This window comes from Amborella trichopoda, chromosome 11 (assembly GCF_054954075.1).
Source record: "Amborella trichopoda isolate Santa Cruz 75 chromosome 11, AtrichopodaSantaCruz75HAP2 v2.0, whole genome shotgun sequence".
Lineage (NCBI taxonomy): Eukaryota > Viridiplantae > Streptophyta > Magnoliopsida > Amborellales > Amborellaceae > Amborella > Amborella trichopoda.
Window position 1 is genome coordinate 8899017 of NC_142346.1, and position 26635 is coordinate 8925651.

The 26635-nt window shown below is 32.0% G+C and overlaps 2 protein-coding genes across 4 annotated transcripts; both read right to left on the reverse strand.

The window, feature by feature from the left end:
* Positions 1-9311: 9311 nt before the first annotated feature.
* Positions 9312-15904, reverse strand: LOC148779726 (uncharacterized). Of its 3 annotated transcripts, none has more exons than XM_088852611.1 (2): positions 14271-15904; positions 9312-13741 (listed from the first exon to the last, which is right to left on the reverse strand). In XM_088852611.1, exon 2 carries the CDS (start codon positions 13221-13223, stop codon positions 12099-12101), a length of 1125 nt encoding a protein of 374 aa, XP_088708737.1. In that variant the 5' UTR covers positions 13224-13741; positions 14271-15904; the 3' UTR covers positions 9312-12098. The 3 variants fall into 3 exon arrangements, with proteins under 3 accessions (XP_088708737.1, XP_088708735.1, XP_088708736.1); XM_088852609.1 differs by having other exon boundaries at positions 9312-14011; XM_088852610.1 differs by having other exon boundaries at positions 13929-15904.
* Positions 15905-20347: 4443 nt separating this feature from the next.
* On the reverse strand, positions 20348-22123 carry LOC18444411 (glycine-rich RNA-binding protein GRP1A). The gene is made up of 2 exons (XM_006854584.4): positions 21840-22123; positions 20348-20939 (listed from the first exon to the last, which is right to left on the reverse strand). Exons 1-2 carry the CDS (start codon positions 21951-21953, stop codon positions 20589-20591), a joined length of 465 nt encoding a protein of 154 aa, XP_006854646.1. The 5' UTR covers positions 21954-22123; the 3' UTR covers positions 20348-20588.
* Positions 22124-26635: the final 4512 nt, after the last annotated feature.

Consider the following 26635-nt stretch of genomic DNA (forward strand, 5'->3'; position numbering starts at 1 on the left):
TAATATAATAATTTTTTTTTTATTTTTGTCATATGAAGACTAGAAATTGGCTTAGGAATGTCTAGGTTCTCAAAATGACAATCCACCCTTGACTTTTTTTTTAAGAAAGTTTTCTTCTCGACCTTTTCCCATTTCCCATGTCCTTTCTAATGGTATTGCTTTTTTTGGTAGTCAATTTTTTTAATTTTCAATAAAGCACACCAAGAAGTCTACTTGAGTCAATTATATACATTTTCAGCAATATATACATGATATGGGCCACAAAACAAACTCAATTACAACTTAGCATGCCCTTAACTTCTTTTCTTTCTTTTTTTTTGAGAAAGTTACATGCGAACAGAACTTTTTACAAGGTTACATAGGCATAGAACTTGATATTGTTGAACTTTTGAGAGGAAGAGAAGAACCCCTCAAAGTCTCTGGAATCGAATGCAATGTTGTAAGATTGTGAATCGCAGAAATCAGGTTTTACCAGAACAATTGAAAACTCAAGTTTTATCTGTATGCCTCTCCATAAGCATGAAACCCTAGTTATAGAGGGATGGGAAGAGGTCGTTTTCCAACATTCGTCTTTCTTCCTAGAATATCTAAGAAGGTGGCCCTCTTTTCCTAGGATGTAGGTAGTTATCTTTTGCCCGTTGGATAAAGGCATCTTCTCTCTAAGAAGCATTTTTAGTGTTAAATATTAAAATGTATTATTAAGATAAAGAGAGATAAATATGGCACATGTGAAGCCCTATGGCCACCCACACGTACTCACATCTCCCACTTGGTCATGAGGGTCACACACATTGAACTATCATAAAGTCTATACCACATAGTAAGTTTAATATTTATGAGTATATCTTTGTCGTGAGGTTTTTCACACTAGTGCGATTATGCATCTCATGACACAAAAAAAATATCCAAAATCATGTCATGGGGTTTTTCACGCGTATGTGGATTTTCCTCTCATGACCATGACATCAAAGAAAAATATCACATTTGGAAGTTCCTTACTTAAATATTCCTAAGTCCCATCAAAGCTACATGATTTGATAATATTTCTGCCCTTAGTCTCTTTGTTAAAGGGTCTGTAATCATATCTGAAGATGGCAAATAACTTACAGTTATTTCATTCTTTCCAATAATATCATAAATGTAATGATAATCAATTTCAATGTGCTTACCCTTAAAACTATATGCTCCATTTCTAATTGATGAGATGGCAACCTAATTATCACAAACATTTTTTCAAGTCTGTCAGCTATATCCAGCTTCAAATCATTTATGAAGTATTTAATCCAGACAGCATACGTTGTAGCAATGCTACAAGCAATATACTCGCCTTCCATAGTATACCAAGCTATACAACTTTGTTTCTTGCTAGACCAAGAAACATAACCACCTCCAAAGAGAAATACAAGTCTTGATATAGATTTTCTATCATCTGGGTCTCCTGCAAAGTCTACATCAGAGTACTCAATAACGTCTAAATTATCAACTTGGAAGCACAATTTGTAATTTTTAGTTTTCTGAATATACTTGAGTATCATTTTTACTGCTTATCAATGAGCCATCACATGATTACTCTACAATCTACTCACAAAACCATATGCATGACTTAAATCAGGTCTTGTACATAACATAAAATAATTTATACATTCTACAGCTTGAGCATATAGAATTCTTTCTATTTTAGCTTTGTCACTATCATTTAATGGACATATTTTCTTTGATAATTTTAAGCCTTTACAAACGGATGTATCTATGGGCTTGTAATTTTCTATCTTAAATCTTTAAAATACTTTCTAAATAATTTTCTTGAGATAAACATAGAAGTCTCGAACTTCGATCTCTTGTTATCTTAATACTCAGTACATATAAGGCTTCACCCATATATTTCATCTCAAAATGGGAACTTAGTCATGATTTAGTATGGTTAATCATGCCAATATCATTGCCAACTCACAAAATCTCATCTATATATAGTAACAATATAACAAAATTGTTCCCACTATTCCAGACATATACACAATAGTCTAACTTGTTAGCTACATAATCAATTTCAGTAATTGCGTTATGAAAAGTAAAATGTCACTGCTTAGAAGACTGTTTTCGATCATATAAAGATTTTTTTAATTTGTATATTTGGTCTTCTTGGTCTTTAATTACATATCCCTCTATATATATATATATATATATATATATATATATATATATATATATACACTCTTTTAATTCTCTATTTAATAAAGTTGTTTTAACAACCATTTGAAATATTTCTAGATCATAATATGTAACTAATGCTAGGATGATTCTAATAGATGAAAAATTTGCTATTGGAAAATAAGTCTTTATATAATGTATAATCTCTTTTTGGGTAAATCATTTAGCTACCAACCTAGTTTATATTATCAATTGATCCATTTATAATAAGCTTTTTCTTTAAGACTCATTTGCAATCAATGACTTTTCTATCTTTAGGGAGATCAACCAACTCCCAAACTTAATTTCTTTTAATAGAATTAAGTTCATCATCCATGACTGGAATTCAATCAACTAAGTCATGTGAGATAATAGCTTTATTGTAACTATTGTAACTTATAGGTTATTCTATTGAATCATCACTCATTGAAGAATAATTATCTTCATTCATAACACATAAAATTCTTCTAAAGTCGTAAGTGTGGCTCTAGTTCGTTTAGGTCTATCTGTTATACTACGTTCAATTGAATCATTATCACTAATTGTAGAGAGAAATAGGGTTTTCGAGACCCTTATCTTTATCAATTTCATGTAAGTCAATAGGTTTACTTAAAATACGTTCTTCATCTATATTTCTAGAAAATGAGCATCACGGCTCTCAATTAATGATCTAATATTATGGTTATAGAATCTATATAGCCTTTAAAATTTTTTGAATAACCTATAAAATAGTATTTTATAATTTTACTTTGTAATTTATCTCTATGTTGTGGTGGTATAAGCACATGTGCCTAAGAACCCCAAACTTTCAATATAGTAATGTCAGGTTTCCTACTTGTCTATAATTCAGTTTATAGATTTAATTAGAACAAGATTAATAATATACATTGCAGTGTTTGAAGCCTCACCCTAAAAATGAGGTGATAAATTTGAATGGCTCATCATATACCTAACTATGTCCATTAGAGTTCTATTTCTTTTTTCAGCTACACCATTTTGTTGTGGTGTATATGGCATGGCTATTCGGTGAATTATATCATGCTCCCTACAAAATTTGATAAATAAGACGGGGAAATATTCACCTCTCATATTTGTTCGAAGAATTTTAATGTCTACTTAACTAATCTCCTATTTGTTCGAAGAATTTTAATATGTCTATCTAGCTAAGCATTTTAATATGTCTACCTAGCTAATCCCCTATTCGTTCGAAGAATTTTAATATGTCTACCTAACTAATTAGGCACACACTTTCAAAAATCGCCAATCTGATCTGGATCGAGTATCGGTGATACCGCTCCAAATCCAATATTCGATAAAACCTGGGGTGGTTTCAACTTTTTTAAAAAAAAAAAATTCGGCTTTCTTTTTGCACACCTGGCTTTTTTGAAATGTGATTGACATTCTTCACACATGAAGTGTGCTTCTATTATAGGCCTAACTATGTTCATTAGAGTTCTATTTCTTCTTTCAGTTACACCATTTTATTGTGGTGTATATATCATGGTTGTTCGACAAAGCAATATTAACCTCCCCTATTTGTGAATTTTAATATGTCTACATAGCTAATTAATATTAACCTTCTCTATTTGTGATCTATTTGTGAATTTTAATATGTTTATGTAGCTAATTAGGTACACACTTTCAAAAATCACCAATCCTATCCGGATCAGGTATCTGCTACAAATCTAATATCGGTAGAATCGGGTGATACCGCTCCAAATCCAACTTTTTTTTTTTTTTTCTTAACGTGGCTTTCTTTTTTTGGCGTTTTTGAAATGTGATTGACATTCTTCACATGTGAAGTGTGCTTCCCCCCTCTCTACATGTCCGCTGCCGTTCTTCACAAGTGAAGCGTGCTTCCCCCCTCTCTACATATCAGTAGCCTTCCTTCATGTCAGGAGGCGTACGTGAAGTGTGCTTCCCCCCTCTCTACATGTCGTTAGCCTTCCTTCATGTCAGGAGGCATTGCTAGCTTAAAAGCTTTACACATGTAAAGTGACAACCAAAATCAACCTTAAGCGTGCATTACACTTCACGTGGCCAAGACAACGCGTACTTACGCATGATCGTTGGGTTCTTTTATAGCATTCATTCTTTTTCGATGTGGGACATATATGTGAGTTGAAAAAAGGCTGGCAAATATTATTAGCTTGAGATAAATTACAGTGAAATGGTGTACGTGGGATGGTATATGCTTGTCTTGAATAAGAAAGTTGTACGTTCGATTCCAGCAATTAAATTTAACGATAAAAAAAAAAAATTTATTAAAAATAATAATTGGGTGTCCATCACCCCTATCTCTCACCAAAAAAACATAAAAACTCTATTAAGCTATTATATCATAGGATTATTTCATTATATGAGTAATAATTAATTAATTATTTAATTAGGATTAAAAAATTAGTATTAGCTCATAGGATAATAAAAATAAAAATAATAATCCCATTTCTAGTCTATTGGATATTAAAAAAAAAAAAAAAAGAGGATATTTTAAGAGAGAAAAATAACACAAATTCATACCACTTTATAATTTATTTCAACTTGCTTTATCAATTATCCCACATTGTAAAATATAAATTTTGTAATTTTTTATTAACCAAATATTTTATATTATTTATTAATTTATTTATATTATAAATTTTATACTATATTATTTTTTCTTATAATTGTAAATAAGATTTTTTAAATTAGATGATCTATAAGACATTTTATATTTTTATTTGTATAGTAAAATAATTATACAATATAAAGTTATAAATTAACAACCTTAATTTCCTCATATATTATTATAGTTAGTTAAGTTGTAATAATTTTGGATAAGTAAAACAAATTAATAAATGTTTGATACTTTGTTGTGATAGTAATTTATTTTTTAATTTTATTAAAATATTATTGTAAATTTATATTTCTAAATTCTATATTTCTATCCAAACTAATTGTTATTTATTAGATTTAGATTTATTTATTTATGAGGGTCATACCATTGTTTTTTGAATCACGTTTATTATAATATTTTAATTAAGAATTATATTAATTACAATGATAATTAAGTTTTATATTTTATTTATTAATTTATTTATTTTAATTATACAGACATCCAGATAGAAAAACGTCTCAATAATCACCTATTTTTACAAAGTAATGAAAATGCATAATGCACCACTGCTAAATTCTTTTACAGATGAAAATAACATTATTTTTAGAGATTTATAGTGATTTTTTAAATATTTTTTTGGACGAAAAATTACCGATTTCGCTCGATTCCCAATCCGAAACGCTGATTCACCAGTCCGGATGGGTTTTTGGGGTGCCCGATCCGGGGCACCGATCTGTTTCTTAAACCACTGGGTATACATATCCATAATTTGAATAATAATCTTTAAATGTTATGAAATATTTCATACCCTTATATATTTTAACATTTAATGAGGGCCACATATATCAGAGTGTACAATACTAAGTAGTTCACTAGATATTTTCTCTTTAGGGAAAGATTTTTTAGTTCATTTGCCATAAATATGTGGCTCGCATGTTTTAAATAGAATTTCTCTTAAGGGGAGCAAGCATCTTTTAACCATGTGATTCGTTTTATATTTACTGATATGTCATAATCTTAAGTGCTATAAATATGAATCATCCACACACAAAAGTATCAAAAGAGACATCAAATTAACCATAAAGATATGAACTTTCATTAATATTCAATCGGTACAAATTATCAACTTTAGTATTGTACATTAATGATTTAGAATGTTTCCCAATGGCGACCTGATCAAACATAAACCTTATTTCATAACCCTTGTCATCTAGCCTAAGAACATAAATTAAATTACGCTACATATTGAGCACATATAAAGTATCAGTTTATAAGAGATTCATTCCTCTTGGTAAACTCGACTTAAAAGCACCGACACCAAGTATATCGCAGTAGGTATCATTCCATAAATAAATCCACTTGTTATTGGCTGCGATCTCCTTCAACTTCGTGAATTCATTCTGCGATCTCCTTCAACTCCGTGAATTCATCCTTAGTCCTCGAGACATGTCGAGGGAAGCTAAGTCGACCCACCAATTCCTCAAGTCATGGTCGGCAACTATTAATTCTAGGATTACGCATATCAAGTTTTTTCTTTTATTTTGATTACTATTATTACTTCGAGCATTGTTGTTATTTTGATTTTTATTTTTGTTTTTTAGCTTGGGACAATTAAACTTGATGTGCCCAATTTCCTTACAAAAAAAACAAGTTTTCTCAGCCATATTCTTTTGCTTTTTAAAATTTCTCTCATTTCCTTTATACCTATTATTATTCTGATTATTGTAAGGTTTTTTGAGAATCTGAGAAGATGAACTTTGGACAAAGTAGAGCTCATTTGACTTTTTCCTCATTCTTCTCTCGGCTTCAATACTGAGGTACATGGGAAGATTCAACATAGTTATCTGTTATGCATAGTGATTCAATGCAATTACAATAGGCTCCCAAGATAGAGGGAGATTGTTAAGAATAATGGACACTTGCATGCAGTTAAGGACTGGATTCTTGGCCACAGCAAGCTCATTTGCGAGTATTGTCATTTTGTTGATATGCTCGATCACTGAGTCTGATTCCTTCATTTTGCAAGAATTATAATTTTTTAATAACAATTGCACATGAGTCTCATAAGTGGTCAACCATCCAATTTTGAGTTGTGGTGTGGTCCTCATAAACTCTAATTAAATCATCTTTCATAAAACTCAACGTAATAGTTTTAGCTACTTTATCATCTTCTAACCATTAGTCAAGAAGTTTTCTGGCTTCACCATTGGTATTAGGCTCTAAAAGTGGTGGTTTTGTATCTATGACATAATCTACCATATTTTGGAAGAGAATATATTTCGCATAGAAAAATTGATTCTATTGAGTTTTTCAAGTTTGGATAGTTCTTACATGACTAGCCTAGAAGCCATGTTGAATTTTTGATAATGCCTAAAAGTTAAAATAATTCAATTGTGTTTAATAACAACGTTGCCTGCTAGTCAAATCAATAGGTTTGCCAACTCTCAGTGAGCTGCAATGTCACACCCCAAGAAATTACAATACAGATATTTTTGAGATGTGAAAGTCCAAAACATATATACATCTCTTGATAGAACAAATTTACAGTGGCGAGGTCTTACAAAGTAACAAAAGAAAGCTAGCACAACAACAATATCTTTCAAGGTTGATCTTGACTAGCACTCAAAATGAATCTACAGTTATCCTGAAAAAAATGTTTACCATAGTTTGATGAGTTTGGCTACTCAGTAAGTGATCATCATAATCCTAAAAATAATCATGGTTGAAATATATCAATATTTTCAAAAATGAGATCTATTAACAGAAAAGCATCAACAGTTTCACTTTCAATAAATGCATAATTAAGTATAATCCGAATAATTGAAATGCATATAACACTTTAACGGCAGTGCATAATTCAAAGGATTTCACAAAATACCCTACTGACGTCCCAAGTACGTCACCTATAATCAGCATCCTGATGGGTCCACTTAATCCATATCGACGTCCCAGATAGATCCACTTAATCTCTGCAAGTCCACTTATACCTCATCGACGTACCGGATGAGTCCACTTAATCTCTACCGACGTCCCGGATAGGTCCATATTTACCTCACCGGCAAACCGGATGAGTCCACTTGCATACTTAAAGTATTTCTAAATCTCTTTAAACATTCGAAAGCAGCAATATCATGTACTCAACATATCACTGAAATCATTAACATGAATTTCACTGAAACCATTAATAACAGTCACTTTCAATAACATTTCAAAACTAACCAATCAAATATTATGGGCTCAAATTTAGAAAGGTAGCAGTTTGTAAAGACATTCTAGCATAATTGCCAATTTAATATGTATAGAAAAACTCTTATAGAATTTCAAGAATACAGAAATATCACAATTTATGGGATATCAATTCACAAATAAACATTTCACAACAATGCTATAATCAATTGCAAAAATATCAATTACAATATCTAAATATTCAAAAACAGTAGAAAGAAATATCACAATTTTACTAAAAGCAGAAATATCACATTTATTTCTAATAATTTTACAGTATCTAAAATTTTCTAACAATAGATAAGAAAAATAAATAAATTTATTTCTAATAATTTACAGCATTCAAAATTTCTAACATAGATAAAATATCACTATTTTTATTAAAAAGGTTCTGTTTCAAAATAATGAGGTCGTGTGCGCATAAAATTTATCGCGCCTAAAATTCATGATAATAAGTAAAAATAATTATTTCATTTCATTTTTAAAAAGAACGGATTATTTTCAAGATAATAAAATCAGTTACACACAAAACTTATAAAATAAAGATCTTGGAAGGAAATATCACTATTAATTAAAAACAGACTATTTTTCAGGAAGACCATGTCACTTACCTAAAATATTTGAAAAGGAGCTTCAGATAAGAATTCGGCTAGAGAAAGAGAGATAAGAGGCCTTAGACAAGTACAGAAGAAAAGTATTGTAATGTGCACATATACCCCTTTAATGAAGAAAGCAAAAGTTATTTGAAAAAAAACGAACAAGAGTTGGTTTCCTCGTATAGGGAAAGAAGTTGCAGAAACCATAATAGGGGCTAGGGTTTTAAATGTTTAGAGAGAGAGAAAGACGAATAAAAAGAAAACACCTCAATACAACGTGTTGATTAAAGGAGTGTTGTTGTAAAACTTTAAGGTGGTGGACCTAAGGTCCACCCAAGTAAAATTGAACTCTCAAATATATTAACAATAATATCTTTTATTTATTATTAATATAAAAGCAACAATATCCTAATGGTATATTAGTATTATTATTATTATTATTATTAACATATACTTATTATTTTATTTTATTTTATTTTTTGTATTTATTTCTGTTAACACCATTAATATTATTATTATTATTATTATTATTATTATTATTATTATTATTATTATTATTATTATTATTATTATTATTATTATTATTATTATTATTATTATTATTATTATTATTATTATTATTATTATTATTATTATTATTATTATTATTATTATTTTATATATATATATATATATATATATATATATATATATATATATATATATATATATATATATATATATATTAAATTTTAGGATTGTTACATTCTTCCCCCCTTAAAGAAATTTACGTACCTGATTACTGAAAAAGATAGGGATATTTTTCTTTTATATCGTCTTCTCGTTCCCAAGTCGACTTTTCTTTTGAATGATACTGCCATAATACACGGACTAAAGGAATCTCCTTCTTGCGCAACACTTGCGCCCTTCTATCCAGTATCAAAATTGGCTGCTCAATGAAGGATAGGTCCTTCCTGATCAGTAAAGGTTCATATTTCAAGATATGGGATAGGTCGGGCTGATACTTTCGTAGTGAAGATACATGAAAGACATTATGGACATTTGCCAATTCGGGTGGTAAGGCAAGTCTATAAGTGACACCTCCGATTCTTTTCAGGATTTCAAATGGTCTGATGTAACGTGGGCTCAGCTTTCCCTTCTTGCCGAATCTCATAATGCCTTTTATTGATGAGGTTTTTAGGAAAACTCGATCACCTTCCTCAAATTCAAGATCTCTCCGTCGATTATCGGCATAACTCTTTTACCGACTTTGAGCTGTCCTGAGCCTTTCACGAATTAATGTTATCTTATCTGTGGTTATCTGGACAATTTCTGGCCCCAAAAGCTTTATTTCACCAACCTCGTCCGAACATATGGGTGACTTGCATTTCCTTCCATACAGGGTTTCATATGGTGCCATCTGAATACTGGCTTGGAAGCTATTATTATAAGCAAACTCAATCAGGGGTAAATGGTCATCCTAGCTTCCTGTAAAGTCAATAACACAGGCCCTCAGCATATCTTTCAAGGTTTAGATGGTCCTCTCGGATTGTCTATCAGTTTGGGGGTGAAAGGCAGTACTAAAGGTGAGTCTCGTCCCCATGGCTGACTGTAGTCTAGCCCAAAATTTAGAAGTAAACCGAGTATCCCTGTCCTATACAATACTGATCGGAACTCCATGCAACCGCACTATTTCTTTAATGTACAACTGGGCTAGTCGATCCAAAGTGTATGTCGTGCGAATCGGTAAAAAGTGGACAGCTTTGATCAACCGGTCCACAATGACCCAAATGCTATCATGTCCTAAATTTGTTCTAGGCAAGCCAGAGACAAAATCCATAGAGATGTGCTCCCACTTCCATTCTGGCACGGATAAAGGCTGCAACAACCCAATGGGCCTTTGATGTTTAGCATTTACTTGCTGGCATGTTAGTCACTTAGATACAAATAGTGCTACCTCTTCTTGCATATTATTCCACCATAAGGTTTTCTTCAGGTCCTAATACATTTTAATACTTCCGGGATGTATCGTATAACGAGAGTGATGTGCTTCTTCCAAGATAGCTTTCTTCACACTCTCATCATTCGGGACACAAACCCGACCTTTGAATCTTAGCAAATCCTCACTACGGATCTCTCTTTCCCAACTTCACCTTTTCTACAATTCTTATAAGCTGAGGGTCTTTCTTTTGTGCCAATCGAATCTGTTGGATTAATTGGGGTTCTACCTTAATGTTGGCAATCATACTTACCACACCATTAATGAATGGAGTCGGATGCCAATCCACTATTTTCTCTAATAATCGCATTTCTTGGATCATTAGATGAGCTAAGATTCTCGTAGATTTTTTACTTAGAGCGTCGACCACAACGTTCGCTTTTCCTGAATAATAATGGATTGTACAATCATAATCTTTTAAGAAATCCATCCATCTTATCTGCCACATATTTAAATCCTTCTGAGAGAAGAGGTATTTCAAGCTCTTATGATCCGTGTATATTTCGAATTGCTCACCATATAGATAATGCCTCCATATCTTCAAAGCGAATACTATTGCAGCCAGCCCCAAGTCATGAATTGCATATTTTTTTTCATATTCTTTCAATTGTCTGGATGCATATGCCACTACTTTCCCATATTGCATTAATACACAGCCCAAGCCTTTATGTGAAGCATCACTATAAATCAAGAATCCCGCACTCCACTCAGGAATAGTTAAAATAGGTGCTGAAGTTAATCGAACTTTTAGTTCTTGAAAACTCTCCTCACATTCACTTGTCCACTCAAATTTGACATTTTTCTGTGTCAATGGGGTTACGATTCGAGAAAATCCTTCTACAAATTTTCTGTAATATCCTGCCAATCCCAAAAAGCTTCGAACTTCAGTCACATAACTTGGTTGTTTCCAATTAACAACAATTTCAACTTTTGAAGGATCAACTGATAGACCTTCCTTTGATATGACATGTCCTAAAAATGTCACTTGTTCAAGCCAAAATTCACATTTACTAAGTTTGGCTTACAATTTCTTTTCTCTTAATATTTGCAATACCATTCTTACATGCTGCTCATGTTCCTCCTGATTCTTGGAATAAATTAAAATATCATCGATGAATACCACAATAAATTTATCCAAAAAGGTCTTAAAGATCTGATTCATCAAATCCATAAATGCAGCCGGTGCATTGGTTAATCCAAAAGGCATGACTAAATATTCATAATGGTCATACCTTGTTCTGAAAGCTGTCTTGAGAACATCTTCACTTTTAATCTTAAGCTGATGGTATCCAGATCTAAGATCAATTTTTTAAAACACTTCTGATCCTTGTAATTGACCAAATAAATCATCAATTCTAGGTAATGGATACTTATTTTTCACTGTTACTTGGTTCAACTGTCTATAATCAATACACAATCTCATAGTCCCATCTTTCTTTTTAACAAACAGTACTGGAGTACCCCAAGGTGACACACTGGGCCTGATAAAACCTTTATCTAATAATTCTTCCAATTGTTATTTCAGTTCCTTAAGTTCTGCAGATGCCATTCTGTAAGGTGCCTTAGAAATTGGTGCTACCCCTAGCAATAATTCAATAGAGAATTGAATTTTCCTGTTGGGCGGTAATCCTGGCAATTCTTCTGAAAAAACATCGGGAAATTCTCGGATAATCGGAGTGGTATCCAAATTTATCTCTTCCTTCCTATCTTCTTTGATATAAGCAAGAAAGCCTTGACACCCTTTTCGAAAGAGGCGATTAGCTCGAATACAAGAGATTAAATATGATGGGGAGTCTTCTTTGATACCATTGAAGTAAAATACTGGTTGATTCCGAATGCTAAAGGTAACCATTTTCTTATAACAATCAATACTTGCATGGTATGCAGAAAGCCAATCCATGTCTAAGATTACATCAAAATCTTGAAGTTTCAGGAGTATTAAATCAACCAACAGTTCCTTTTCTTTTATATTTATTACACATGATTTGTACGCTATATTGGTGTTAATTGAATTTTCCATCTGTGTGGCTACCTCTAGAATGTATTCTAAATGTTCTGGTTCTACCTTTAAGTGGCATGCAAAGTGTGATGATACAAATGAATGAGTAGATCCAGGATCAATCAAAACATGAGCTACTTTTTGGAAGATAATAAAAGTACCTTGCATCACTGATTTTGAGGCCTGAGCGTCTTGCTCGGTGATTGCAAATACTCTTCCCTTCATTTGAGGCTTTTGAGCTATCTCTCCTTGCTTTGGAAGCTGTTGCATCTGTAAGCTATGACATTGTCTAATCTGGTGTCCCAATTTTTCACATTTAAAACAAGTTCCAGTGTTCCAATAACCAGGGCTGGATCCATGGTTTTTTCCACATTTCTTACATAGTTCTATTGGGCTTTGAAGTGGCAAGGGCCTTGGCTTTTTGTTTGCCCTTTCAAACTGTTGTCGATTAGATGGTCTGGGTCTAACATGGCTTTTCTGATTTTTTGTCTTTTGGTAATCTTCAAAATCTTTTTCGACAATTTGGGCTCGATCCATTATTTCAGCATAAGTTCTCAATTTTAAGACTGATATCCTACTTCTGATAGCTGGCCTGAGACCCCTTTCAAATTTTTTCACCTTTCTTGTTTCATTGTTAATCATATGTGGTGCAAACCATGCCAATTCAGTAAACTTGGCCACGTACTATGCTACTGTCTGAGTTTCTTGGATTAATTCCAAAAATTCCATTTAATTTTGTCACGAATAAAATCTGAAAAATACTTTTTATTAAATGCCTCTAGAAATACTTCCCAAGTCATGGGTTTATTTTCTTTGACCAATACTCTGTTTGCCATTCGCCACCAGTGTTGTGCTTCACCTTCTAACATAAAGACTGTTAAAGCCACTTTCCTATCATCAGAACATTCCATTACCTCGAATATTTTTCCCAATTGCATAATCCATCCTTCGGCTTCCAGTGGGTTTACAGCACCCTTAAAAGAAAGTGGGTTCAATTTCTTAAATTGTTCGATATTACTCCCACCAGTTCCTGTAACTGACTGTCTGGGTGGATTGTTGTTTTCCATCTGATGTTGCATTACAGCAACCATATTTTTCAAGGCTTTGTGAATTCCTTCCATATTGGCTTCAGCTATTCTGGATCTTGACTTTGTCCCAGTCTGTACACACAATAAATGTGATTTTAAGTATATTCTTTATAAATTTCCTAAGAATCTTAAACCTATTGCTTTGATACCATAATTTGTCACAACTCAAGAACTTACAATACATATATTCTTGAGATGTGACAGTTCAAAACATATATACATCTCTTGATAGGACAAATTTACAGCGGCGAGGTTTTACAAAGTAACAAAAGAAAGCTAGCACAACAATAATATCTTCCAAGGTTGATCTTGACTAGCACTCAAAATGAATCCACAGTTATCCTGAAAAAAATGTTTACCATAGTTTGATGAGTTTGGCTACTCAGTAAGTGATCACCATAATCCTAAAAATAATCATGGTTGAAATATATCAATATTTTCAAAAATGAGATCTATTAACAGAAATGCATCAACAGTTTCACTTTCAATAAATGCATAATTAAGTATAATTCGAATAATTGAAATGCATATAACACTTTAACGGCAGTGCATAATTCAAAGGATTTCACAAAATACCCTACTGACGTCTCAAGTAGGTCACCTATATACCCCATCAGCATCCTGATGGGTCCACTTAATCCCTATCGGCGTCCTAGATAGGTCCACTTAATCCCTGCAGGTCCACTTATAGCTCACCGGCGTACCGGATGAGTCCACTTAATCCCTATCGGCGTCCCGGATAGGTCCACTTTTACCTCACCTGCGAATCGGATGAGTCCACTTGCATACTTAAAGTATTTCTAAATCTCTTTAAACATTCGAAAGCAGCAATATCATGTACTCAACATATCACTGAAATCATTAACATGAATTTCACTGAAACCATTAATAACAGTCACTTTCAATAACATTTCAAAAATAACCAATCAACTATTATGGGCTCAAATTTAGAAAGGTAGATGTTTGAAAAGACATTCTAGCATAATTGCCAATTTAATATGTATAAAAAAACTCTTATAGAATTTCAAGAATACGGAATTATCACAATTTATGCGATATCAATTCACAAATAAACATTTCACAACAATGCTATAATCAATTGCAAAAATATCAAATTTTAAATAATAAGGCAATCATTTGCACATGAATTTTACAATATTTAAATATTCAAAAACAGTAGAAAGAAATATCACAATTTTACTAAAAGCAGAAATATCACATTTATTTCTAATAATTTTACAGTATCTAAAATTTTCTAACAATAGACAAGAAAAATAAATAAATTTATTTCTACTAATTTAGAGCATTCAAAATTTCTAACATAGATAAAATATCACTATTTTTATTAAAAAGGTTCTGTTTCAAAATAATGAGGTCGCATGCGTATAAAATTTATCATGCCTAAAATTCATGATAATAAGCAGAAATAATTATTTCATTTCATTTTTAAAAAGAACGGATTATTTTCAAGATAATGAAATCACTTACACATAAAACTTATAAAATAAAGATGCTGGAAAAAAATATCACTATTTATTAAAAACAGACTATTTTTCAAGAAGATCATGTCACTTACCTAAAATATTTGAATAGAAGCTTCCGATAAGAATTCGGCTAGAGAGAGAGAGATAAGAGGCATTAGACCAGTACATAAGAAAAGTATTGTATTGTGCACATATACCCCTTTAATGGAGAAAGCAAAAGTTATTTGAAAAAAAACGAACAAGAGTTGGTTTCCTCGTACAGGAAAGAAGTTGTGGAAACCATAATAAGGGCTAGGGTTTTAAATGTTTAGAGAGAGAGAAAGATGAAATAAAAAGAAAACACCTCAATGCAAGGTGTTGATTAAAATAGTGTTGTTGTCAAACTTTAAGGTGGTGGACTTAAGGTCCACCCAAGTAAAATTGAACATTCAAATATTTAACAATAATATATTTTATTTATTATTAATATAAAAGCAACAATATCCTAACGGTATATTAATATTATTATTATTATTATCATTACTAATAACTACTTATTATTTTTTTATTATTTTTATTATTTATTATTTATTATTTTTTTGTATTTATTTCTGTTAACACCATTAATATTATTATTATTATTATTATTATTATTATTATTATTATTATTATTATTATTATTATTATTATTATTATTGTGATTATTATTATTATTATTATCATTATTTTTATTATTTTTATTATTATTATATATATCTATATATATATATATATATATCTATATATATATATATATATATATATATATATATATATATATATATATATATATATATATATATATATATATATATATATATATATATATATATATATATATTTGAAAGTTTAGGATTGTTACATGCAACCTCAAAAAAAAATATTCTCAAACAGTTTATGTTCACATTGCTATGATACAATAAAAACTAATAAAGTAAGGCAACAAACTACTTTATGCAATTCTTGCACAAAATTAATTTTCATAAATATATGAATATGTTTTAGCTACAGAGAGAGTGTCTACAATGATATTTGATATTCTCAACAAAAATATGGCATAACATAATTATAAAAATGAATTTACAAAATCAAGATCATGAAATTTTCTCACTTAAAGAGACCAAAGCGATAAGTATGCAAAGTAATAACAATTATTATGCAAATAGAATATGTAGAAAAATCCTTAAATTATAAACCACAAAAATGCATGCAATTGTTATGTAAGCCTTTATACAAATAGTTGGTGTGTGCACAATAGTTTTCAACTGTCCATGATCAGTAAAGAGTACATAACAATAAGGAAGTTGATATCATATCGAACTTTCCAAGTAGGGAAAACACCATCAAGGATCATAGTTATAGCAACGGATGGCAAGGCATACAAGAAAACATGCAAAAACTTGTTACATACTTAGATTCTCGCTACCAAATAAAAGCAAGCATGGGTGCATAGCTACCATACACAACGTAGAAGAATTTGGGCAGTCTTTACAACAATATTTTTTTTTTTTAGTTACTGAGTTTCAACAGCAATTATGTCTCTTTGTCTCTCTCTAAAATTTCAGCAACATCTCTATTTCTCTCTCTAAAATTACAGTAGCTTCCAAGAGAGATTTAAAGAGAGAACATCTTAAAGTTTTGGATTGGTTGAAAGTAATTCTTTCTCCTTTCAATACAGGTGATTTTGTTGAAAGGAAATTATGTAGAAAAATATAAATCCCATGCATAATAAAGAAACTACCAAAAGCACATAATATCTTAGAGAGAAAAAAAAAAGAGTTTTCTTTGAGAAGCCTTAAATGTGCTAGGAGGGATACATGTTCACCTATTTGGGTTTAAAGAGTCAACAAAAGAAAGGATCAAGTAAAAAAAGGTTTATAATAAAATGACTTTCTGGGAGATATATCATGATCAATCATGCAACGCGAAAAAGTTTACGATGAGTGAACTGGATATAATACATAAAATAAAAACTTCCGACACAAGAAAACTTAACAACAATGCCAAAAGTTTCTAAACTTAAGAGCGAACTGATAATGCAAAATATTGATGCGGCACCAAATTAGTCGACAATGGAAAAACCACAGCTTAGGCAATTGTAACTCATAGCTCAGGCGACAGCAGTAGAGAGCCAAAATTGAGAATAAAACATTTACAACAGTTTTACTCCAATACCAATGTTGAACTTTTGAGGGGAAAAGAAGTACCTCCTTAAGTCTTAGGAATTGAAAGCAATGTCGTAAGACTGTGAATCGCAAAGATCAGGTTTTACCAGAACAATTGAGCACTCAAATTTTCTCTGTATTCCTTTCCATAGCCATGAAATCTTAGTTATAGAGAGATAGGAAGAGGCCGTTCTCCAACGTTTGGCTTTCTTCTTAGAATTTCTGATAAGGTAGCCTTTTTTTCTTGAAAGGTGGGTAGCTATTTTCTACGTGTTGGATAAATATTAAAATGCATTATTAAGACAAAGAGAGAGAAATATGGCACATGTGAGGCCCCATGGCTACCCACACGTACCAACAGAGACATAGTACTAAGAAATTCAACTGCTACCGTTTTGACCCAAGCGCGATTCCAATATAAGACTGTCAAAAATACAAAATTTCAACACATTCATTATATGAACTCAATTACAAGCACATGATCAAAAGTTGAATTTTTCAATAAGCTCATATGTCCCCATGTATTTTCTTACTTCCATCCACGTCCTTTTGGGTCTTCTACTTGAACCTTTCACTTAAACAACAGCGCACCTCCTTACCGATGTTGTATTAGGTCAAAGTTGTACTGGTCAACTCACCTAAGTCTACTTTTCTTCATCTTATTACCTAATGAAGCCACACCTAAATGACCTTGAATGTATTCATTTCATATTTTATCCTTCCTTATCTTGTTATTCATCCATCTCAACATCATCATCATCTCAACTGCACTCATCATATAGATATAGATATGTTGTTTCTCGACCGCCCAATATTCCACCTCATAAAATAAAACTGCTCTCACATTTGTCATATAAAACTTGCCTTTCAGTTTTCTTGGTATGTATTGATCACATAAAACTCCGGTTGTACATCTCCACTTTGCCCACCATGCTCTAATTCTTTGTGTGACTACTTCCTCAATCTCTCTATTTTTCTAGATTATCGATCCAAGATATCGAAAGTGTACTTTTTTTGGTATATCTTGGCCATCAATCTCAATTGTTTGCTCATCTCTACTTCTATTATTTCTAAACTGTAATTTTATATATTTTGTCATGTTCGACTAATTTTAATCTTGAGTATCCTTCCAAAATTCAACTATTGTGTTGATGTCGTTTTGGGTCTCATCGATCAAAACTATTTCATCCGGGAATAATATGCAGAACATTACTTCTTCTTATAAATGTCTAGTTACGTCGTCGATAACTTCTTATAAATGTCTAGTTACGTCGTCGATAACTAAGAGAAAGAGCTATGAGTTCAATGTTGCCTCTTGATATAGACCTATTTTTACTAAAAACCCACTCATTTCTCTACTAGTTGTTCGTACACTAGTGAGTGTTCCTTCATACATATCTCTCACCAAATTGATGTAATTTCTTGAGACTCCTTTCTTTACCAACACCCACAAATCAATTCGCCAAATACTTATCATTAGCTTTATCTAGATCAATAGAGACCTTATAGAGGTCTTTTCCTTTAACCTTAAACTTTTCAATCAATTACCTAATTACCTAAGTAGAAAAATAAACTCGATTGTTCACCTTCTTAATATAAAATCGAATTAATTCTGTGATTCATTTATTTCGTGTCTTAATAGTTGCTCAATCACTCTCCTACCACTTTAATGTGGAATATAAGTTTCATCCCTTGATAGTTCACATAATTATGTACGAATTATTCATTCTTGTAAATAAGTAACACATTTCTTTGCCTCAATTCGTCTAGCATTTTCTTGTTCTCAATACCTTGTAGAACTACTTAATTAACCAGTCGATGCCAATTTCCCCTATGCACCTTCAAACGTCCATCAAAATATCATTTGATCCAAAAGCTAAATATATCTATGACATCCATCTTCATTTATGCCGATGATCCTTTTTACAAATATGTTCCCATTGTGTTCGACAATTGGTCCTAAAGCTAAATGTATCTATGATATCCATCTTCATCTTCATTTATGCCGATGATCCTTTTTACAAATATGTTCCCATTGTGTTCCACAAATCATTTTTAAAAATAAATTTTCCGCTTTTGATTAATTAAGGCCGAGTACTTATATAAACTACACAAAATGATTCCTTTCCATTCTTTACAAAGTTGGCTCAAATTTTGAGCGATCATGTCTAATTTAAAAACAAATTAGACAATCCACAATCGTAGCCTCAAAAGAACAAAATTACTTTACCAAAATATCAAAACCCAATGTTGTAGGCTCTAGATCAAAACCGACCTGATTCCTACAAAATATAAACAAAGCTAATTTCCTCCATAAACCAAAGAAAACCAACCCATTTTTACTTTGTAATTTTTCAATTTTTTTCAATTTTTTCCCTATTATTTTTCAAAAAAATTATTAGGTGTACTTGACCGGGCCAACGACTGATCCCAAGTCACTAATCCATTTTTTTATGGACGCGGTTTCCATGCAGCATTAAATATATTTTCTATATATAATTTGATCCTCATTTTTTTAGAAAAATATGTAATCTTGGAGAAAATGAATATAAAAAAATTGCAAATTTTTTCAACTTTATTCTAGATCAAGTCAGTTTTATTAAAGGCAAATACTACAACCACATCTCAAACATAACATCTTCACATCCACATCTCAAACATAAAATTTTTACCACTACTCGTAACTTATTTCTCCCAATACAATCAAACAATTATTTTCCATATTCATCACAAGTAATACTGTATTTTATTTTAAACAAATAAAACTAAAAAAAAAAAAAAAGCATCTCCCAACTCTTCATACAACTAAGAAAAACATTTCGAAATTTTTTTAAGAAAACGAAAATGAAATCATTTCCTTGGGTTTTAATGCAAAGAGATTATGACAATTTGATTTTGTTAATATCTTACCAACAAAGAGTTAATTTGATTCTACTTTAAACCATTTATACTTACCATGTTTGAGCTTATGCACTACAAAATACAAACCCATTATGAGAACCACAAAATAATGGAGGTCCACAAAGTAGTAACATTGCATATATATATATATATATATATATGAGAAGTCTTGCTGAGTAACCAGTAACCAGATCAAAAAAACAGGCACCACACCAAACCAACACCAACACCCCCAACCGCCATCACCACCATGATATCATCTTCCTTCCCACAAAAACCAAACCAAACCCTAACAATGTAAACCAGAGTCTATAACAACTCACATAACCAAACCCTACCTAATCACTTAATCTAGTTCCTCCAGCTACCTTCAGGAGCACCACCGCTCCTTGAAGAATAGCGGGAACCACCACCACCACGGCTATAACCGCCACCGCCACCACCACCTTCACGATTTCCATAGCCACTGTCACGGTTATAGCCACCACCATCACTTCTGCGCCCATAGCCACCACCACCACCACTTCGGAATCCGCCGCCGCCACCACCGCTGCCTCTCGACTGAGCCTCATTCACAGTAATGTTGCGACCATCGAGAGTCTGCCCATTCATTCCCTCAATTGCATCACGCATGGATTGCTCGTTGCTGAATGTGACAAAACCGAAGCCTCGGGAGCGGCCAGTCTCCCTGTCACTAATTATCTGTTGAGATTAGATCAAGGGAGTTTTGTAAGGTCCAATATTTCAAGAAAAAGCCAGTCAAAAGTAACATTACGATGGTTTATGAACCGATTGAAAAAGTAGAGTGAAGAAAGCAGCTCAAGTACTTTCATTCCTACAAAGATCAGTAAATTATCGTTTAGCAAGAACTATCAAAAATTTAATTACTATAAGCAAAGTAATTCACAGTGTTTTCTTAAGCACAGTATTTAATGGTGTTTTCCTCGAGAGGCGAGAGATCAAAAAGAAAATAAAAGATCCATCATCGATCGAAGGAAGAACATGAAAATCAGAGCAAACATCAATAAAATTAATTTAAATAGAAGATAGAAAACCCAACAAGACAGAAAGATCGGGTAAACATCCAAAAGAGATCTAGAGCATCAACATTTACCAAAACCCTAAAAAAGGGAAAGGGAAAACACACACAGAAAAAAGGAGATAGATCCAACCAGCACACCAAAAAGAAGAAACATAACATAGAAAGAAAATTATGGCAGAGAGAACCATAAAAGGGAAATATTCACAGATAGATCGGATTCACATAATCAAGTCCAAGGAAAAAGAGAGCAGGTGAGAGATCCATCTATAAAACTTAATCAAAGCCAAAACAGAGAGATAGCGTGACAGATTCAGTCAACAGAATAAAATCATCAAAGACATAAATCAAATAGAAGCAATACACAGAAATCTCTGCACAAAAATACACAAACCACACGAAACAATTAAAGAGAATACATCATCCGTGCAACCAAATCAAAGGACCATAGGGGCTGAAGGCCTTCTGGCACCATAGGCACTGAAGGGCTTCACAGTTATTAAAAAAAAAAAAAAAAAACACAGAAAGAAAATCGATCGTTACAGAATAAAAGGAGGACAAACCTTTGATTCGATAACATCGCCATAAGCACTGAAGGCCTTATCAAGAGCCTTATCATCGGTGGCCCATGCGAGACCACCTACGAAGCAGCGGAATTCAACATCTGCAGAAGCCATGGATTCCAAGAAACAAAGATCCAAACCCTAAAAAAGAAACAAATATCCAAACCCTAAAAAAAGCTTAAAACAATAAAAAGAAAAAGAAAAAAAAAAAAAAGAGAGCCGAAGTGCAGAGAGAGAAAGAACCAGAGAACGGAGGGGAACCTCCGAAGCGCACAAGAAACCCTAGATCACCCTATCGCTCTTATTTATAGGATGTCCTCGACTGTTTAACCTAACCGTGGTTAAAATCTAACTGTCCTGATGGGCTGAGTTGCCGTCGGTGACGACTTCCGTGCGAAATTTTCCAATTGGAAATGGCCACGTAATCATCTTTTTTTGTTCGAGGGTCTAGGGACCACGCCCACTTGATCGCTCGCAAAAATATCTTCTCTCTCTCTCTCCTCTTCGTCTATCCTCTTCCTCTCCATCAATTTTCATAAAACCGATATAACGGAACGGACATAACTCGTCTCTTCTAATTTCATACAACGTTAACGTAAAATTGTTGTTTCTCCATACTATATTTAGAAAATTCTAAGCTCATATGCCTTTTCATAAGCTTGATTAAAAAAAATTTGAAAAAATGCAGGTAAGATATTGACTACTTAATATTTTATCTGCATATTTTGATCTTATATCAAAATATCTAAAAAAAAGGTAAAATTTTAAATAGTTTAAAGCTAAATGTGTATTTTGACAATTTTCATTAAAAAAATTTCTTTGATATTTGTTTTTTTTTCTCGACGTATTTTTCTTTATTTTTATTCCTTTCTAAATATCTCTACTTTTGACCATGAAGATAGAAATAATAACATTTGTAAACAAAAATCTAGAAGATGACTTGGTCCTTAAGATCCAAAGTGGTGAACTTCAAAACTTTAAGGCCGGAATTTAATTAAAGAGAGTTCGTTTCAAAACCTCAATATTCGAAGTCCATCCAAGGTCTAAAGTGACTGAACTTCTGACCTTACAAATCCCTAGTGCTCTCTAAAAGTTTAGAGATTACTTTCAATTTTCAAGATCTGAAATGAAAATATTTAAAAATAATAATATAATAATAATAGATAGTGTAAAAGTAGAAAACAAAAAAAAAAGATAAGTTCTATAATAACATATACTAAACAAGGACGTGGGCATAAACTTTTTATATTTTATGGGGTTGGTTTGTATAAGGCTGAAGCGTTAACAAGTAAGACACACCTTCAAAAAGTATCGAAATATGTCATTTCAATACCGATAATCTTTATGATGGCCTAAAAATTTATTTTGGTATCTAAGTCTAAAGTTTATAGGTTAAAAAAATAGTGTAGATCAAGCATATTTATGAAAAAAATCTTGAATTAATAGTTTGGATAATATATTACAACATGTACTATTTCCAAGATTTACAATCCTCTTTTTTACGGCTATGTATTTAAAGGTTGAGATGATTGGATTTGAAGGTTTTTCGACATCGAAACCATTACTTCTAGTAAAAAAAATTCATCAAATGCCGCTTAGTTTGATTTTTTAGAGCCTCGACTTTACATAAAGGAAGAAAATTATATAAGTGCGAGGCTTTAAATAATCAAATTAAAGTGCACTTAAAAAATTTCATTAAAAAAAGTTGTTTTGATGCTTAAATATCTTCAAATCGTTTATCTCGACGTCAACATGCATGGACATAACAACAAAATAGATTTCAAGTTCTGGAAATAGTGTATCTCATAATGTATTTTTAGACCGTCAATTTTTAAGATTTTTAAATTTTTTTAGGTCCGTTTGATCTATACTATTTTGAAGCTTTAAATTTTATAATTAAAAATACAAATATATTTTTAAAGCTATCACAAAAAAATTCAAATTTAAAACCACATTTTTTAACACTATTTAGAAGTGCGTTTTGCTTTGATTGATTAAAACGTCAGCTTTATACAAACCGTACCCATACATAAATTTTATATTTTTCGTGACACCGAATATAAGAGCCACACGACCGTTTTAGGAAACAAAGTCCTCTTTAACTTACGGTCTCTCTCTCCCTCTCTAGAGTAGTGATGATAGTGCGATGAGTCATGGATGGGTGTGATATGATTAATTTGCTCGTATCCTTATCTCCAAAAACCTGCCCTGCGTCTTCTCTCTCACCATCTCAACTACACCTGGGGTCCTTCCCATTGATGAAAGGGGAAGCATACGATGATGATCCATATTGCCACATCAAATCTCCTAAAGTTACTCGTTTCATCACCGTCCAAATAAATAGTTAATGGTTATCAACAAAATCATGTGGTCATAGGTGATGAGTTGAGAACGATACCGGTTATCAGCGCGGGCCCGGCCATTGATTAGATTAAGATACGTGGAACTCGTCATACCATTTTTATAAAAAGAAAAAAATTTGGATGTAGGAAAACCCTCTAATTGATCATTTTATAAATATGAAAGGGCTTCGAATCTGCAAAGTAGTGTATCTTGCAACAAATTATTTGGAACGAACTATTTTTATAGTCTTAAATTTTATAATTAGAGTTAAAAATAGATTCTCAAATCATCTTAAGAATTTTTTATATCAAAATGACATTTATGGTAAAATTTAGAAGTACGCCTTAATTGGATTGTTTAAAGTTGCAAACTTATGCACCCTTGATAAAAACCAGAGATATATTATAGAAGAAATTCAATTTTAAAAAAATAAAAATTCAGAGAAAATTATTAGAAAAGATAGTCAATTTTACATTTTACAAGAAAGTTATTTTACATTTTACAAGAAATACTTTTACTCTAAAATTATCACAGATCCCAATTGGGGTAACTTCTTTTAATAAGAGATGGAGTTGAAATTGAATGTATGAACCGCTCCACTTTTTTTTTTTTTTTGTTAGCTGACAAATTTAGATATCCAATGTACGAATCCATCTCCCGCTTAAAAAAATACAATTGAACAAGTTTAGACAACCAATATGTAAATCAACCCTCGTATAGTACTTTTAAGTGGGAGACAAACTCAGACATGGCTATCTGAATGCCTCTCTCACTTAAGGAATTTTAAGTCGGCATGTTTGGACACCTAATGTTCTAACTAAACCCCTTGGATAGGGGTGGCAACGGGTGGGGTCGGTCTGAGTCAGATCAAACCCAAAATAGTAAGAGGGGGACCCAGCACTCGACCCAAAATTAATTTGGATTGGTACCCGAAACACAAATCCAAAGTATTGATACATTGAAAAAAAAAAAAAAGGTCATTTTTAAGTAAAAAGAAGTTGACAAATTTATTTAGGAAAATTTTGTATATAACTCTAATTCCTTATATTATTTCATGGTAGACCATCTTTCTATTTTTCTTTTAAGCGGCATAAAGACACCTTAAAGATTTCACCATACCCCCTCATTTCTTATCTTCCTCTTTCATTGACTATTGATCATAAAAATTAACCCCAAAAAATCTTTTTATATCATTTTAACCCAAAAACTTTTTTAATGGGTAGAAAGAGAAAAAGATAGTTAAAAAAGTTTTTGGGTTGAAATAGTATAAAAATGTTTGTTGAGATTAATTTTTATGGTCAAAAGTCAATAAAAAAGGGAGATAAGAGATGGGGGGATATGGTGAAATCTTTAAGGTTTCTTTATGCCGCTTGAAAGGAAAACGGAATGAGGGTCTACCATGAAATAATATGAGGAAATTAGGTTCTATATGAAATTTTCCCAATTTATTTTCATGTGATCTCCTACCGTGAATTTAATTAAAAACATATGACTCATTTTCACCTTCCAATGTCCTCTCTCTCTCTCTCCATTTGAAAAAATTCCTGGCGCATCACGAACGAAGAACTAACAAACAATGTGAACATACGAACTTACAAATGTGAGAAATTCATGTGTTTTTTTGCATTAAACCTGTGGGAGAAAATTCGATATATGTAAATAAAGATGGTTGCATTGTACAGCTTGTGTGATATACAAAAAAAGAAATAATACATCATGCATGATCATCGAAAGATCATTCTATCTATTAAAGAAAAGAAAAAAAAGAGAGTAAAAATACACAATTTCACACTTCCCCTCAAACTTGTGATGGTCGGATCATGCTGCTCTTCGTGTGCCACCATCTCCTCTTTGGATATTTTTTGCTTGCTGGAATTTGTTAGATCTAAGGTTATTTCACATAGATCTAGGTTCCTAAGGCTTAGAAAGGGGTTAAGGATCTTAGGTAGGGATTTTCCTAATTCTTCTAAAGTTGGGAGATGGTTTTCCCTAATTTTTTAAGGGATTTGAGGGTCTTAAGAATTATTTCAAATTTGGGATTTTTGGGTAATTTTGGAGAATTTTTCTCTTTTTTCTAAATTTATATGACTTATATAAGAGTTTTGCCTATTTTCTAGGATTTATCTATAATTTCTAGGGATTTTCCTAACTTGATTTTCCAAGGATTGTTCAGTGTATTTTTCAAGAATTTTGGAGAGGATATTTATAGATTGAGCTAGGCTTAAGTTTGAAAATGGATCAATTTGATCCAAGGGTCCATATTTAGTCAAATATGCTGAATTGTTCGAATTTTCTGGAGTATTCAAAATTTTCATGGACTTTATCATATTTATCACAAAATTAGGCAAATATACATCGCATAGGCTCATGGGATCGCACGATGTGTAGCCTGTCATGCAGTCGTGCACGACACGAGCCTTGTCGTGCAGCCTTAAGCACCTCGATGTGTGCGG

Bases quoted from the DNA above. Each gene is read 5' to 3' on its own strand.
- LOC148779726 (XM_088852611.1), bottom strand. From the start codon at position 13,223: ATGATTAACAATGAAACAAGAAAGGTGAAAAAATTTGAAAGGGGTCTC.
- LOC18444411 (XM_006854584.4), bottom strand. From the start codon at position 21,953: ATGGCTTCTGCAGATGTTGAATTCCGCTGCTTCGTAGGTGGTCTCGCA. The intron at 20,940-21,839 runs GTTTGTCCTCCT...TAATCTCAACAG, and splicing joins GCGATGTTATCGAATCAAAG to ATAATTAGTGACAGGGAGAC.